The 18,888-nt window shown below is 37.7% G+C and overlaps 1 protein-coding gene across 3 annotated transcripts in view; it reads right to left on the minus strand.

The window, feature by feature from the left end:
- PHTF2 (putative homeodomain transcription factor 2) overlaps positions 1–18,888 on the minus strand; it is a 163,849-nt gene that overhangs the window by 61,424 nt on the left and 83,537 nt on the right. For 2 of the 3 annotated variants that reach the window (XM_025380417.1, XM_025380418.1), the window contains exon 3: positions 1,703–1,759. In XM_025380417.1, coding sequence (XP_025236202.1) covers positions 1,703–1,759 — 57 coding nt within the window. Of the gene's footprint in view, positions 1–1,378; positions 1,391–1,702; positions 1,760–18,888 lie in introns of all 3 variants that reach the window. The other variant, XM_025380416.1, reaches the window with a different exon arrangement.

Consider the following 18,888-nt stretch of genomic DNA (forward strand, 5'->3'; position numbering starts at 1 on the left):
TCCTACTTTTCTTTCCTTCTTTACTTGCATCTCTTTATTTACCTACCCATTAAATGTTAGTTATTTCCCAATGCTCTGTTCTCAGCCCTTTTCTTTCATCATTCAACAGAAATCTACTCATTCCTATGGCTATATCTATATAATGTTTTATATACATATGTATGTATCACATACAAACACATACCTATACATATTCACTTTATAAACTGAGAACTCTTAAATGTCCCTCCCAAGTACCAAATAGATATTTCTATAACAAAATTCTAAATGTGCTCTTCTTCCAGTATTTCCTATCATCCTTAGTGCCGCCTGAGTACATTTGTTAAAATATAAGCTTCTGCTTAAAAATCTTCCAATATCTCCCCTGTTGTTTTCCAGATTATGTCTAAACTCTTCGGCAAGGCACTCAAGCCCCTTCATAATCTGACTTCCATTTTCTAGTTTTACTCCTACTGACACTACTCTCCTTCCTCTATCCAACCTTTTACCAAATCAAACCACTTGAGGAGCCCTGCCTCAGTCATGTTTCTTCCACCCTTTACATATATTTCCATCTGCTCTTCATCTGTCTGAAATGTCTTCCTTAAGTTAATGAACCGCTTCCTCTATGAAATCTTTCCCAGCCTCCCCAGGCTTGTCTCCCCTCTCACTCTCCTATAGAGTTTTAGACATGCCTCTCTTAAAGGAATTTATCTCACGTGTAATTATGTATCTCCCCTACAAAACTATAATCCATTTTATCTTTCTGTCCCATGACTTAATCCTGTATTTAACACACACCACTACTTTGTTAAATGTATTAATCCTTCCTCAAAAGTTTAGAGATTATCATTGCCAAATGGGAAAGAACCTTGCTCTTTATTACAAGTGACTAAGTAGTCTAAACATTAACAAATTTTTGGACCGATTTTTAGTAACTCTAGAGACTGGTTTTCAATCTAATGTAAACCTTTCTGTACAAAACAGAAAATGTCAAGTAACTAAAGTAATATTGTCTGTGCCCAGATTAAATTTAGCTCGTGCAGAAACACACTGATTAGTATCTATGCAAATGAAAAATATAAATCTTATTATCAATAAAGAGTGCTGAGAAACAATAAATTCAGTTGAAAAACAGTTTTCATGCTAGCGAGGTAATCTATGAGAATATTTTATCAGCATAAGAGATGTGATTAAATGTTCAGGAAGAAAATGCCTACTATAAAAACATTTTAATTAGTGCTTTACTGTCCTAAATTCTTTTTTTAAATGACCAACTTTTCAGTGACTCTTTCTGAGTCCAAGTCAATCTGTTAGTAGCACCAAAAAGCAGATCTCAATTAAGCAGAGCAGCATTTGCACAGGATCACTCAGGCGGGAAAAATCCTGAAACACTTACCAGTTTAATAAACTGTACAGAGCAATGACAGCATCAAAAGGGAGGAAAAGCAAACTAGAAGTATAAGGTGACAAGTGAAAGGGGAAAAAAGCTGACAAAAAAAATAGTCATTAGAAATTCAATTTTAAAAGAACAGAAAGATGATAAAAAGAAAAAAACCACCATTAGAAGTAAACGTGACTATGGTAAATAAAGCTTACTCCTTTCTTTAAAAACTTCAATAGAATAGTAATTTATATCTTAAAAGTACATGAAAAAAACACTACAGAAAATGTAATTAATAATTCATAGAACTATGTTTCAAAATAAAATGAAACTCCTTACCTTGATTTCTCTCTGTTCAACAGATTTTTCCCATATTTGTTGATCATATGCTCCAATCTATGAAAAGAAGACAACACTACACTAAATGATCATTGCTGGTACCCATCAAATAGGTATAACTCTGCTTGAAATATAAGCAACTCAGTATTCATTCAGCACAGATTAGACTTCTCAGTCTATCTCAGACTTCTCAGATCAGTATCGTATTATTGCAGTGGTTCTCAAAGTATGATTTCAGGACCAGCAGTATTAGTGTCACCTTGGAACTTGTTAGAAATGCAAACTCTCAGGCCCCATTCCAGAGTTACTGAATCAGAAATATAGGAGTGAGGCCCCAAAACCTATGTTTTAAAAATCCCTCTTGAATAGAGAGGGAACAACAGGCACTGGGGCCTACTTGAGGGAGGAGGTTCAAAGGAGGGAGAGGTTCAGAAAAAAAAACCAAAAAACTATCAGGTACTATGCTTAGTACCCAGGTGACGAAAAAACCTCTATACCAAACCCCCAAGTCATGAGTTTACCTATATAACAAACCTGGACATGTATCCCTGAACCTAAAATAAAAATTTAAAAACTTTTTAAAATCCCTCCTGATGATTCTGATGTTGAAAACCACTACCCTAGGGAATCCTTAATTGTAAATAAACACAATTGCTACAGCTCTGTTACATTTGGGGAAAAGTTTCCAAGTGATAAATTCTTTATGGCATTATTTTTAAAGAAGAAAAGTACTAATATTCTATACAATTAAAAATTTATAAACATGCAGACCACAATTACCACTTAAAAGTTTAAACTGGAAAACAAAGTTGTGAAATGATTGAAGACACAGGAAAATAATTATGAAGCAGAATTTCTTATGGCTTCTATTTTTATTTATTCTTAGATGCTGGAAAGTTCTCTGAACTAAACCTCCAACAGGGCAGGATGACCAAATCATTCTTTATTGTTCCCACCCAAGTTATTTCCTATTAGCTCCTACTGTCTCCAGTTTCCATTTAATTCCCCATATCCAAAAGGACACTGAAATGGGTCAACACCATACAATTGTGACTAGGAGTTTTCATTATTTGCATTAATTGAAAATTAGAATCCTAATAAATTAAAAATATTTCAGATAACTACACTTAAGAGACTAGAGACAGAAAATGACCAAATATAGACAAAGATATTATAAGAAAATACAGGAAGAAAGAGTATTTTCTGACTCACAACATAATTTACCCTAAAGTCCTTTAATCTATACATTATTTTTTAAATCTCAATTTTAAGAACTGAGAAATTGAGAATACCAGAATGGTTTCAACGTAGAGGTAGAATAAAATAACTTACGTGACTCGATAAGAGCCTTTAATGTCTGTTATTCTTTTTTTTGAGATGAGTCTCATTCTGTCGCCCAGGCTGGAGTGCAGTGGCACGATCTTGGTTCACTGCAACCTCCACCTCCTGGGTTCAAGCAATTCTCCTGCCTCAGCCTCCCGAGTAGCTGGGACTACAGGTGCCTGCCACCATGCCTGGCTAACTTTTTCTATTTTTAGTAGAGACGGTGTTTCACCGCGTTAGCCAGGATGGTCTCTATCTCCTGACCTCGTGATCCACCTGCCTCGGCCTCCCATAGTGCTGGGATTACAGACGTGAGCCAACATGCCCGGCTAGTCTCTCTTATACATTATCTTGCTCGTATTAATTCTTCTGGTCCTGTAAATCCTATTCTCTTTTTTACCACTTTCCTATGACTCTTTTATTTTAAAAATCATATTATGGCCGGGCGCGGTGGCTCAAGCCTGTAATCCCAGCACTTTGGGAGGCCGAGACGGGCGGATCACGAGGTCAGGAGATCGAGACCATCCTGGCTAACACGGTGAAACCCCGTCTCTACTAAAAAAAATACAGAAAACTAGCCGGGCGTGGTGGCGGGCGCCTGTAGTCCCAGCTACTCGGGAGGCTGAGGCAGGAGAATGGCGTAAACCCGGGAGGCGGAGCTTGCAGTGAGCTGAGATCCGGCCACTGCACTCCAGCCTGGGCGACAGAGCAAGACTCCGTCTCAAAAAAAAAAAAAAAAAAAAAAAAAAAAATCATATTATGGCTGAGTGCAGAGTGGCTCTTGCCTGCAATCCCAGCACTCTGGGAGGCTGAGGTGAGAGAATCGCTTGAGCCCAGGAGTTTGAGACCAATCTTGGCAATGTAGTAAGACCCGTCTCTACAAAAAATTAAAAAATTAGCTGGGTGTAGTGGCACATGCTTGTAGTCCTAGCTACTCAGGGGACTGAGGTGGGAAGATTGCTTGAGCCTGGGAGGTTGAGGTTGCAGTGAGCCATGATCATGCCACTGCAGCACTCCAGTCAGGGCAGCAGAGTATCCTGTCTCAAACAAACAACAAACAACAACAACAACAACAAAATCGTGTTATACCCCCAAAATTAAAATATTGTAACACCTAGACCAAACAACATGCTTATATGTAACTAAAACTGCCATGAGTCTCTATGAAGCAGGATTAAGAAACTCTAGGTAAACAATAACCAACTGGTTAGTCCTAATGGTAGAGCTGACCTGCGGTGACTAGTTGCCCCTCATCCTCTTAAATTCTAAATTCAATCAATCAATCATCTTCCTTAAAATCAGAAAAGGTAAGTATAGGAACATAGATTCCACATGAATAATTCTGCTCTAATTGAGTAATTCAGAATAACTGGGCTTATGCAAATAAAAAATTCATTTTTTAGGCCAGGTGTGGTAATTTATTTTTTAGGCTGGGTACGGTGGCTCATGCCTGCAATCCTAGCACTCTGGGAGGCCGAGGCAGGAGAACTGCTTGAGCCCAGGAGTTTAAGCCTGAGAAACATGGCCAAATCCCGTCTCTTCAAAAAACATAATAAACTAGCTGGGCATGGTAGTGCGCCCTTGTAGTCCCAGCTACTCAGGAGGCTGAGGTGGGAGGATCACTGGAGCCCAGGAGGTTGAGGCTGCAGTGGGCCACGATCATGCCACTGTACTCTGTCTGGGTGACAGAGTGAGACCCTGTCTCAAAAAAAAAAAAAAAAAAAAAAGTGTAACATTCCAATGCACTGCATACTTTTCAGTAAAATACTACTTAAAACCAATAAAGAACAGGTACCAACATGTTTTAATAACTATTTCGGCAGTATTTTGTTTTCATATACAAAAGGGTGCCTAACTTGTCTACAAAAGAACTATTTTTATTTCTAGGTGACTCAAGAATGTGAATGTGTAGATATATGTCCTATAATCCTAAAATCAGGAAAAATAAAATAATCCTATTCAACAGACCAAATCGGAAATGCATGTCAATCCTTGGCATAACTAGGTTCAGTGTAACTCCAGCATGGTACTCAAGAGGCCCAGGCTTAGAAAGATACAGAAAGCCTAAGAAACTCCACAGTGAAGCAGTAGGTAAAAGTGGAAATGCTTCCTGAAAGCTGACATAGTTCATTGTAAACAGCAGAATGCAATCCTAAAGGTGGGTTGATAGACATTCCTATTAAAAAAGACACAGGATAAAATGGTTTGTTTTACTGGAAAGACACATTTATTCAAAGATTTGATAGGTGAGAGGAAGGGCAACTTTTACTAATAGAATGTCTCATGGTGTCGGGGCGGGGTCTTAATTTTTTTAAGCTAGATAAATTTCATTTTCAATTACAGCAATTAAATGTCTGTAAGTGCAGGAATCAGTTCTCCTTTGCAGCAGACTTCTTTTGTTTTGGAAATACTACCAAATAGGCCAGGCACGGTGGCTCACGCCTGTAATCCCAGCACTTTGGGAGGCCAAGGCAGGCAGATCATGAGGTCAGGAGATGGAGACCATCCTAGCCAACATGGTGAAATCTTGTCTCTACTAAAATACAAAAAAAAAAAAAGGCCAGGTGTGGTGGTGGAGACCTGTAGTCCCAGCTACTCAGGAGGCTGAGGCAGGGGAAACGCTTGAACCTGGAAGGTGGAGGTTGTAGTGAGCCGAGATCGCACCACTGCACTCCAGCCTAGTGACAGAGTCTCAAAAAAAAACAAACAAACAAACAAAAAAAAACCCACCAGAATGAACATTTTAGTTACTTAAGCAAACAGACTACTTTTTTGGAGAAAACTGTGAGGATGCTGGTTAACCTAAATGCAGATGTCTCAGAAGGAGATGTTCAGGGTTTTGCTTAATAATGTATACGCCTTCAACAAATTACCCTTACATATGAATTCAGAATGAATTATCTCTGAAATTGTTTCTTGGGATATGTGTGTAGTACATCAGAGGCCTCATGAAATCAGAGTGGTAGCCAGATGCTAGAAGTAAGAGTGAAGGGATTCTAAAGATCTCTTCTGGCCTTTAGTCTCACTTTATTCCCAGCTGGCAAGACAGTAAATCAGAATCCCTGTGGCTAGACTGAAGCTCTTCCATGAATGAAACATAATTCTACTGTCAGTCATTATAGGGCAAGAAAAGAAGTGACAGGACTAGGAAAGAGAAGAACCATCTTCTCAAGACTTAGGGTCATGGATGAAGAATAATTTGCAGAGCTGTGCTACCAAAGTTAAAAAATAACAGGACAGGTTTTCCAACATTTCTATTTTACCTCTAACACACAAATATACCAAAAGTTTCCAACATTTATATTTTACCCCTAACAGACATTCCCATTAACACACATTTCCACTTTACCTCTAAACACAATTAATGCACTTTCCCCTTCTGCTTTATATTTATTGTTACTGTATCCCTTTTAATTTTTTTTTAAATTTTTTGAGACAGGGTCTCAGTCTGTTGCCCAGAGCAACTTGGCAGACTTGACTGAGTCACACAAGTTTGATAGGTGGTTTTTAACAAATTTCTTCTACATAAAATTAAATTGCAAGGCCAAGTTCAATTATAGTTCTCTGTGAAAGAAAACTCAGGAAGAAGATAACTACTTTTTAAAAAATGGCATACAAAAGATTAAAAGAAGCTCAGTGGTAACGCTTATCTAATGGTACAGTAATTTTAATAAGATGGTATGTCTTCAATTGAGAAATAAATACTATGTAATATTTTGACTACTTCAACATTTTTGGTACCTCTTAACTGTTCTCTTTTTCTTCTCCCTCCCCCAATGCCTCTGGTGTTTGTGTGTTTAGAAAAGGGCCTATTCAACATAACCCATAGGTTCACAGAAAAGAGATTTCTTTAAAAGTGCCTAACATTCTAGGCCGGGCGCAGTGGCTCATGCCTGTAATCTCAGCACTTTGGGATGCCAAGGTGGGCGGATCACTTGAGGTCAGACGTTCAGATCAGCCTGGCCGACATGGTGAAACCCCATCTCTACTAAAAATACAAAAAATTAGCTAGGCATGGAGGTACGCGCCTGTAACCCCAGCTACTCAGGAGGCTGAGGCAGGAGAATCACTTCAACCCGGAGGGAGAGGTTGCGTTAAGCCAAGATCGCGCCATTGCACTCCAGCCTGGGCGACAAGATTGAAACTCTGTCTTAAAAAAGAAAGTACTTAACATTCTAAAAGGAAATATAGTCAAATAATGTTTTGTTGATACATACACAGAAAGAGATATACCAAGGTAATTAATGTACAAGTAATGGTACAGATATCCAACCATATTCTTCATAAGTAATGATGTGTTTCAAGGAGGGAAAAACATTGTTCCATCACATAAGAGGAGACTCTGAAATCCTGATTTATATTCTGTAGCCAATAGTTTTGTACATTGTGAGAATGTGAAGTCCTTTCTCTGGTGCTTGGCTATGGTAAGCAACTTTATCAATGCTCTTGTTATTACTCCCAGAGATGCCCTGAATACCTTAAGCCTCTGGTGCACTCATACCCAGAGCTGACCTACAGTCAGCTTTTCCATTCCTGGTCCCAGATGACCAAGCACTTTGTCATCTACAAACTCATCCTGTATCTTTGGCAACATGTCCTGCACTCCTATATCAATGCCTCACAATAACTCTTTCCTCTTAATGACAGCAAGGTCAATTAAAGATTTTCTTCCCACAAGCTTTAATTCCTAATTACTGTGACCATCACCATTCCTGAAAGAATGTCTAGCCAGTTACTACTTCCCTGAGAAGACTGAAGTCTTAAAATACAAATATCATTTTCTGTCATCTCTACTTCTAGTATGTTTTCTCATCTAAAGTTTGAGCCATTACAGAGGTCAAAACTGATTAAACAACAACAAAAAAAAAACAGTAATTATGGAACAGCATCCTGAAAGCAGTAAGAGGAATAAGATTCAAAAGAAAAAAAAAGGAATTGAGAAACTAGAATTTAGTAATATCAAACAGATGAAAATTCCACTAAATTAATATTCTTTAGATGCTTTCTGACCTACTGAAGACTGTTCTAACAGGAAAATTTCTAACAGGAAAATGAACACGTTAAACATGCTGTAAAAAACTGAAATTAACACAGCTAATATGCTATATTAAATATATGTAAATATATACAGCAGATATTTAGAATGATACATGAAAATCATTAATAATGATTACCTCTGAGAAGTACCAAAGACAATAGCACTTTTCCTTTCTGCCTTATATTCATTGTTACCGTATCACTTTTTTTTTTTTTTTAAAGACAGGGTCTCACTCTGTCGCCCAAACTGGAGTGTAGTAGCATGATCTTGGCTCACTGCAACCTTGATATCCCAGGCTCAATCAATCCTCCCACCTCAGCCTCCTGAGCACCTGGGACCACAGGTGCGCCCCACCTTGCTCAGCTAATTTTTTATGTTTTGTAGAGATGAGGGCTCCTTATGTTGCTCCTTATGTGAACTTGAACTCTTGGGCTCAAGTAATCCACATACCTCAGCCTCCCATAGTGCTGGCATTACAGGTGTGAGCTACTGCGCCCAGCCACTGTATCACTTCCTCCCCCTGCCCCTCTCCACAATGGAGATGTACTACTTTTATAAACCAGGATTCTAACCCAGGTCTATTGGACTCCAAAGTAATTTGAACTAGTTATCTTAGAAACTAATATGTTCCACAGTAACTAGTTAAGTTACTATCACTGAATAGGAACTTTATAGAGAATCATCTACCTCCTCCTACCATTACTCTAATTTTATATATTTACAAGTCTCTACACACTGAGACAAACAAAATGAAATGGGAAAGGGGAAGAAGAGGGAAAGGGGGAAATGGAGGAAGGGAAAACTGGGAGGGAAAGAAAAGGGTAAAGAAATGGGATGATTGGTAGGTAGAGAAAAAGACTGCCTTTGTCTACGTATCTGCCAAGGTCAGCTCTGGCTCCTACGAAAAAACTTTGTAATGAATATGATGGTATCAAAAATACAAATGTTAAAACCTAGATAATTAGATGGTGAAATGAGAAACATGTATCACTTAGGAATTTTAGAAAAGAAGTATCTTTGAAAAACAATTTGAAAAGCTACTCTTAGGCTATCTAATTACCCCTAGGTTATCACATTCAGAACAGCAGTGGCTCAGGTATCAAGAGGCCAAAGAGAAGGTGTCTTGCTTCAAAAAGGTAGTTATCAATAGTTTAATTAGATTAAGTGCTTAGATAAAAGATTAATAATTCACAAATAAAAATAAGCAAGGCAAAAGGAGACCCAGATTTGCAAACATATTTAAAGCACCTAGTTTCCTTAACTAATGAACAGATATATCATAATACTGTATGTCAAAGCCCTAATTTTTCCTACCACCATGTTTAGTTTCTTTGTTCTGAATCTCATTTAAGAAACTCTGAAAAGCAAGCTATAAATTCTCACAAACACTAAATACCATACAAAAAGAAAACAGAGCCCCAATTTCTTCCTAGATGAACCCCATGCAATAAACATCAGAGGCTAATCATGTGCCAGGATAAATGTTGTCTATTACAAGGGTGAACCAGCGCCCCCGGCCAACATTCCATATTTTAATGGTGATTTAATAGCTGGACAACCAAACGTAATTTTTTGAGTCTTTTTATAAAAATAAATGTTATCAGTCAGAAAATACACTTTGTCAACTCAGGAATGGAACATCAAATATCGTAAGTTCTCACTTATAAGTGGGAGCTAAGTTATGGGTAGTACACAAAGGCATAGAGAGTGATACAATGAAGAAAGCCAAAACAGGGGTGTGCAGATAAAAGTCTTTTTCCTAATTAATTGCCAATGTAATACCTTTGATAACTGCTTACAGTTTACAGATGAAAATGGAGCTGTCAACAAAATCATTTTGTTGACAAGATCACATTTGCCAAGATACCTAAAATATATGGTTTGCATTGCCATAATTATCTACCTATAAATTTGATAAAAAAGAGAAAACCGAGAGGGCTAAGTGATATAACAAAGTTAAGTTACTGAACAAAATAGTGGATGTGAGAATAAAACACTAATCACCAATGAAAGAAAATTATTATCTATAATCCCCAAAATTATGTTGTCATGATGAACATTCGACAATTATTCTCAGTACTTCTGTTCATATTACAAAAAATAAAGAAGAGACATCTGGGCCACTTAAAATCATTAGAATGATGAATAACCTTCAGACAAATCTTATCCAGAAATAGTAAAAAATAATTATTTTGACATTAAGACTTTTAATTTGGAAGTAAAGTTCTCAATCCTTTGGATACCAAATAGGTTTTCACTGTTTTTTGGCTCATAACTACTACTTCTCAAACAAATTTGTCTCCTGAACCACCTAGAAATCTCTCTGAATCCTGAAACTGCTCCTAATAGGCCTTATTTCTAACCTACTATTCTCACTACTACTCAATTTATGTACTACCCCATTCTTTTTTTTTTTTTTTACAACATCCTATTTTAATCTACATATTGTTCAATGTTTCTAGGTGTCCATTACACAGATGTGCAATGGACAATTACACACACATACACACACACCCCTAAAGAAGTTTGTATACGTCAGACACTCAGGTGACTTTAATGATGAGGATCAAATGAGGAAGATGAATCATTTAATTACACAATATAAACTATGATGATAATGTCACACAGAAAGCTGTGGTCTGAGAAAATGTTCAAAGCTAGCAACTCTTTCAAATGCATAACAACTACCAAATTATTTTACCAAATCTCTAACTTTTCTGAATCAATCTTTTTGAAAAACTCTAAAAGCATAATGAGAGGCCAAACCATAGAAGATCTTTAACCCAATCATTAAAAATATTGCCTTACAATTCTAGAGTTATTTCAGGAAGACCTTAAATGGGTAAGTATTCAAATTTAAGATATCCTAATTGGGAAAAGAAGTCTAAACCATGGAATAAATATTACTGACTATAAGCAAAGAGTTTGCTTTGCAACCACTTGCAAATCTCTTTGCTTTAACCAATCATTTATTTATTTTCTATCAATCATTATCGGAATATAATAAAAAAAGTGTTACAAAAAAAGTAAAGCTACTTGAGTAGAAGGCAAATTTAAAAATAAATAAATTTTTTTTTCAAGATTTGAAATCTTTTGGCTGGGGGACAATGTGACTTTTCAAGGAAGAAAACAGATTTCTAGAATTTTGTCAATTTATATATCTAGCTACCCATTTGGATCAAAACACCAAACACATTCTTTTCTGCAGATACTAAAATCTAGCTAGTTATCAAAGATTCCATTCATTATCAGTAATTAAAGCTAAAGCTACTTAAAATATTCCCAACATCATCTAAAACAACACCATTCTCTGCATTAATCCCCAAAAAAGGATACTACAGACCACATACCTATAACCAAATCACGAATCCTGATCAATCTCCTATTGCCAAGGAAAGCCAGCTAATGACATAGTAAAACACTGACTCAAGTTTAGAAAAACATCTTGAAGGTATTCTTTATTTCAATGAAGAGAAATGATTATGGTAGAATCTACCTCTCAGAAGTTATAAATCTAAAGAAAAAAATATTCACAGAGTCATAATTCAAAGTAGAATCAAGTAAATACTGTTGCATACCACTGAAAGATGGTCTGAAAGGACCAATGTTTGTAAGATAAAATGTACAAGAATAGGAAACTCACTGGATATGGATGCATGAGAAAGAAATAAAGATGACAGTTTCTGGCTTAAGTACCTGGGACTGCACTGCTACTATTAACCATGACATCCTGGAATAAAAGCAGGTTTGAAAAAAGGCCATTTGGCCGGGTGCAGTGGCTCACACCTATAATCCCAGCACTTTGGGAGGCTGAGGTGGGCAGTGTTTGAGTCTAGGAGTTCAAGACCAACCTGGGCAACATGGCGAAAGCCTGTCTCTACAAAAAAAGAAAAAAGAAGTAAAAAAAAAAAACCAAAAAACTGCCATTGGAGCCTAAGACAGCCAAGAATTATGGCTAGAGATCAGCAGAGTAGGGAAGGTACAAAATCTGGACCTCAGCAGCATAAATTGGGTGTTTGGATGTTATCTGGTCAATTTGATCACCTAAGGAAATTGAATATATTAAGGAGACCAAGAACAAAATATTAAGAAGGATAAACATATATATGGAGGGGAGAAGAATCAAAAGCAGGTAATGAGACTTACCAAAATTGGATAGGTAGGAAGAGGACCAGGACAATACACTAATAAAAGCTAAACAAGGAAAGAGTTTCAAGAAAGAAGGTAAAGCAAGGAGGGCTAAAAATACTGAAATATTTTGAAGTGGTCATGGCAGTTAAATACGTTAATATCAGTAAACTTAATCTCGTTTAAACAGTAGGCAGTCATTAGAGGAGATTTGGAAGCTGGCGAGTTTGGGGAATGGGGACAATAAAAAAGGTAAAAAACAACCACTTGGAGAGACAGAATATATTGTCCACTAGAGACAGTGATTGGAGGGATACCAGATAGAGCATATGCAGCCGAGTTGGTATTAGAAGCAGTCAAGTAAGTTATGTTTGTATTTTTCCTTTTACCACCAAGGTTCAAAAGTCCAGGATCAGGAGTGGAATTTAAATATCCACAACATACTCTACCACCAAACACCTACAGTATGCCAGGCATGATACTATGCACTTGCAAGTTTCCTCATTTAATCTTTATAGCTTCCTTTCTCTTTTCCCTCTGCTTCTCCTGAACAATTCAGCACTAAAGCCATTAGATGGGGCAGAACCACGGGGGCCTAAAGCAGGGTGCCAGAGCTACAATGGAGAGAGCCTGATGCATGGGTGTAGCAAAGCATGGGGTATCAATCCAAATGGGATGTGAAGGAGAACCTTGTGGGGGTGAGGAGAGTCAGAGCCTAAGCAGAGCAAGAAGGATGACCACATGTGGGGGTGACCCAGCACAGGGTACAGAAGCTCAAGAAGCGTAAGGAGGATATCCACTTGTAAGACATCTTGGTGTGAGGTGTTGGAGCCCAAGAAAAACAAAGAAGGTCTAGAATAAAGATCTTGAGAGACATGAAGAGGGTATCTACATACAGGATGGGATGGCAGCTAAGACGAGAGAATGATTTTATATGTGGGGACTGATATCTCAAGAGCCTGAGAATGTTCCTATTTACTGAGTTATTGAGAAATCTCTATCTCTAAAATGCTCCTAAAGAAATAAAAGATTAGTCTGACAACTTCCGAAGCTATTTGTAAATAGGAAAATGGCTTAATAAATACATTATGGCATACTCAGAGAATAAAATGTTATGGTCATAAAATTATGTTTTTAAAGGATATTTAGTAATGTGAGAACATACTTTTGGTAATGTTACATGAAAACAGGAAAATAAAAAATACGATGCTAATATTGTTGGGGAAAAGTCACAATGTCAACATTAGAGCAACTGTGTGATTTTAACTTTTATTATACTTAACCTGCATTTTCCACTTTTCCTATGATACATATGTATCACTTTAACATTTATAATAAAAACCAGTATCTTACAAATCAAGAGGAAAAGGGAGCTAATACCCTCAACTAACAATCAAGTGTTAGGTGTTAGGCTAGATGCTTTTGTATACATTTCTCATGGAAAAGTACTGTGAGTAGAAGGGGGCGAGTTATTAAGAAAGCAACTGCCACCGCTCAAAATCAATTTATGAAAATAAATTTGGTTTTTCCTATAAGATACATAAGAGAAACTTTCAGCTAAAGAGATATTTTAACAACAAAACCATCAGAAATTTTAGTAGTATTAAAGTAGCATAAAAGGGCAGATAGATGATAAACAATTGACTATGTCAATTATCCATCCATTCCTGAACATCAGGAAAAAAAAAAAAATGAGTTAAAGAGCCAAAATGCGAAAATATGCCAATTACCCAGGAAAACAAAATCATTCCATCTGTGTGACAGAAGAGTAACTTAAATTGCATTAGGTGGTGGTGGAAATAATTTAACTGGTTCATACAGGAAAGGGAGGGAATGGAAGAAAGGGAGCTCGACAAACAGCTTTGTGGTAGAGCTGGGAGAATTCCAAGTTCTGGAAGAAGCCAAGGAGAGAAGGCCATCACGAGTTCTTTTGGCCTCTGCAGCCATGAGGGGTTGGCCATATGAGAAGCAGCAGCAACAGCCATGGACTGTCTCATCTGACTCCTCCCCAACTACTGTCCTTCAGTCCTCAAAAAATATTAAAAAGATTAGCCCTCAACACTAGTAACACTATGATTACAGTAGAATCTGCTTCTAAGAAGTTATAAAGACAAAGAAAAAATATTCAAAAAGTCAAATTCAAAGCAGAACCAAGCAAGTACTATTGCGTGCCACTGAGAGATGGTCTGAAAGGACCAATGTCTGTAAGATAAAATGTACAAGAATAGGAAACTCACTGGATATGGATGCATGAGAAAGAAATAAAGATGACAGTTTCTGGCTTAAGCACCTGGGACTGCATTGCTACTATGAACCACGGCATCATAGAATAAAAGCAGGTTTGAAAAAAGGCCATTTGGCCAGGTGAACTAGATAGATCCACCTACCTAGTTAGATCTAGATAGATCTATCTAGATACAGTGTCACTTCAGGGGTCCCTCAAAAACCCTCAAATGCCAAGCCACCCTTTTAAATAAAGAACTAAATCTTTAATTTAGAGATTAAAAACACACATCTAGTTGATTCAATACCCATCTCTCCTTATACTTATGTAAAATCAGTAAACCAATCACTGAAACTGCTTTGCAAAATTATGACAGTAGGATAAATCTGACATAGCTGACTCCATCTTGCTTCTAACCTCCAAGCTGTGCTTGCTCATTCCTGGGAGCAACCAAGCTAACTTTGGGAGGAATTTAGCTTATAGTTTAAAGGAAGGATGATAATAGCCCTTCCCAAAACTACCCCCTCCTTTGAAACCACCTTTGTGAAACTAACAAATTAGCCACGAGACTAGAAATTATGGCCCTGGAGTCATGTAGCCAGAGGTCACAAGATTCATAACCTCCCCAGTTGCTCCTACAGATAACATCACTATTGTAAAACCTAAGATTGGTGTTTGAGGTATTTTTCGGACCCTGCATTCTGATGGACCAGCTGGCGCCACCCAGACCCATAAAATGGCTCAACTGGTCTTGTAATCCCACCCGGGGACTGACAGTGCAAGAAGACAGCTTTAACAACCTATGATTTCATCCCTGATCCAACCAATCAGCATTTCCTATTCCCTAGCCCACTGCTTGCCAAATTATCCTAAAAAATCCAAAAAATAAAAACAAAACCAAAACAAAACCTAGTCTCCAAAATTTCATAGACCAATTTGAATAATAATAAACTATCTTTTCTGCTTGCCTGGCCCTGCGATTTTTCAACTCTTGGCTGCAAAAACCTGCTGTTCTCAGTGCCTTGGTTTTTCCGGGCAGTAGGCAAGATGAATTAATTGGGCAACTACATCACTAAGCGTAAAGTACTGAAGTCTTGCTATACTCTGACAGAGACTCCCAACCTCCACGTCTGTGTTATTTTATCCTGCACATCCCCTTCCCCCAACAATGATCCAAAGGCAGACACACAACTCAAGTGGAGCCAGACTTTCCATTCCAGACATCACATGAGTAGGAGAAACAGAGACAGACAGCTAATACAGAGGAATAAAATTAACATTAACTACAGATTCCAAGAGAGAAGTTTCTAGAAATTCTGCTGCTAAGGGGCCCTACACAGCTTTGGTTTCCTTTCCTTCCCACGTCTTAGCTGGCTGATGGCACAGTTTACACATGTGATGAAAAGTAGAAGCAGAACACCGTGGTGTTTTTCCCTGGCCCAAGTTTAATGAGAACATTGCTGTTAATGCATGCAAACCAATACCATTCTGCATAATTTATGAAGACTGTTTATTTTCCAACTTGCTGGTACATGGCAGTACATTCTGAGTGGATTTATTTATCAAGCGACTATGTGATTAATAACCTTTCCCAAAAAGTCATTTTAGCAAAGATAATTTAACCTCTGCTTTCAACCTTGGATGATGAATTGTGAAGACCCTGCTAGTGAGGAAAGAAAAGATCATCACTGGCTGGGCGTGGTGGCTCACGCCTGTAATCCTAGCACTTTGGGAGGCCGAGAGGGGGGACCACGAGGTCGGGAGTTCAAGACCAGCCTGACCAACATAGTGAAACCCTGTCTCTACTGAAAATACAAAAATTAGCTGGGCATGGTGGCACAGTGCAACTACCCAGGAGGCTGAGGCAGAAGAATCGCTTGAACCTAGGAGGTGGAGGTTGCAGTGAGCCAAGCATTCCAGCCTGGACGACAGAGTGAGACTGTCTCAAAAAGAAAAAAAAGAAAAAGAAAAAAAAAAAGAAAAAGAAAAGATCATTACTGACTTCTATTAATCATGGGAAAATAATTCAAATATATCTTATTTAAATCAAACAGAGGGTGAAAATACTTAAGAGTAAATACCCAAGTTCTGTTTAACAAACCTATAACAATAATTCCCAAGTATTAAAGCTTTTAGAGCCAAATCCATAAAATTTAACATTACTCAATTCATAATTATTTGGAATTTTTGATAAGTGTTATTTGAATTATTATAGAATGGAAATCACTGAAAATTATTTAAAATAAATTATTAAATTATGCAGTGGTGCAATCACAGTGATCCTCCCATCTCAGCCTCCTGAGTAGCTGCAACTGCAGGCGTGTACTACCATGCCTAGATAATTTACTTTATTTTATTTTATATTTATTTATTTATTTCATAGAGACAGGGTCTCACTTTGTTGCCCAGGCTGGTCTTGAACTCCTGGGCGCAAGTGATCCTCCCTCTTTGCCCTCCCAAAGTGCTGGGATTACAGATGTAAGCCACTAAGCCCAGCTGACTTTTTTAGCTTCTAAATCAAAGAAACACAGTGGAAGATGGGATATAAACATTATCTTCATTTTACCACTAACAACAGTGTTGCTCATATTTTACATATCAAACTTAAGAGAAAAAAACTTCAAAAGACATGAACTTCATCTTCCCACCTAATTTAAGACATTAATCGACACTGGTTATAACTCTCTTGGCCACAGACGCATTTATAAAAATTGAATTTACTCAGTTAAATAACACTGACCAAAATCAACCTAGTCAGTAAATGTACACGACCTCTAATAGAATAAAAACACTTAAGTTAAAGTGATAGTTGTATTAATAATCAGTAACTGCTGCTACCATTTATTGAGCATTTGCTGGTCCTTGATGGCAGTCCAGGCAGGGAATGAGACACAGACAACACATTTAATGCCACTTCTCTCAACCACCTAAGAACCCAAAGCCAGGTAAGAAAAAAGTAAAAGAAATAGGGGAGATTTGGTTGTTAAGTGGGGAGTGAAATCACTGTTAAGTAAAGAGTGCAGATACTATGGCCCAGACCAACTAGATCTGAATTCTGGCTCAAGCACACAGGCACTGTATGACCTTAAGAAAACTACTAGACTTCTCTAAACTGTAATGGCCTCAGTTATAAAATCAGGATAATGGCAGTAATATGTATTTAATAGGGTTTTTGTGATGATGAAATGTATGTAAAGTACTTTCAGACATTGTGTGGCACACATGAAGTGTTCAATAAATATTACCTCTTATTGGCTTGGCATGGTTTCTCACGCCTGTAATCCCAGCACTTTGGGAGGCCAAGGCAGACGGATCACGAGGTCAGGAGATCAAGACCATCCTGGCTAATGTGCTGATAATGTGCTGAAGCCCTGTCTCTACTAAAAATAGAAAAAATTAGCCAAGCATGGTGGTGGGCGCCTGTAGTCCCAACTACTCGGGAGGCTGAGGCAGGAGAATGGCGTGAACCCAGGAGGTGGAGCTTGCAGTGAGCCAAGATGGTGCCACTGCACTCCAGCCTGGGCAACAGGGTGAGACTCCGTCTCAAAAAATAAATAAATAAAATAAAATAAATAAATAAATAAACATTACTTGTTATTATTAGCCAAGAAATATAACCACCATGATATAGGAGGCTCTGGGCCAACTACTTTACTTAAACAATGTTGTTTAATCCTTGTAACAATCCTGGAAGTAGACACAGTTATTCCAATTTTAAAGAAGATGACTGTTTTCTTTAAAACACACACGCGCGCGCGCACACACACACACGAATAGATTTTTTTTTAATTAAACTATTTTTTTTAAAACCTAGGAATAAATCTAACCAGGGAGATGAAACATCTATGTAAGAAAACTACAAAACACTGATGAAAGAAATCAGAGGTCACAAAAAAATGAAGACATCCTACACTCATGGACTAGGAGAATATTGTGAAAATGACCATCCTACCAAAGATAATCTACAGAGTCAACGCAACCCCTACACAGAAACAGAAAAAAGCAATCCTACAATTCATACGGCACCACATAATATCAGAAAAAGAATAGCCAAAGTGACTGGAAGCAAAAAGAACAAAGCTGAAGGCAGCATACCACCTGATTTCAAAATATATTACAAACCTATAGTAACCAAAAGACCATGAGCCTGGCAGAAAACAGACACAGAGACCAATGGAACAGAATAGAGGACTCTGAAATAAATCCACATACTTATAACCATCTGATTTTTGACAAAGGCACCAAGAACGTTCATTGGGGAAAAGACAGTCTCTTCAATAAATGGTGCTGGGAAAACTGATATCCATATACAGAAGAACGAAACTAGACCCCTATATTTTACCACATATGTAATGGTTAATACTGAGTGTCAACTTGACTGGACCGAAGGATACAAGGTATTGATCCTGGGTGTGTCTATGAGGGTGTTGCCAAAGGAGATTAACATTTGAGTCAGTGGGCTGGGAAAGGCTG

The sequence above is a fragment of the Theropithecus gelada genome, chromosome 3, assembly GCF_003255815.1.
Source record: "Theropithecus gelada isolate Dixy chromosome 3, Tgel_1.0, whole genome shotgun sequence".
NCBI lineage: Eukaryota > Metazoa > Chordata > Mammalia > Primates > Cercopithecidae > Theropithecus > Theropithecus gelada.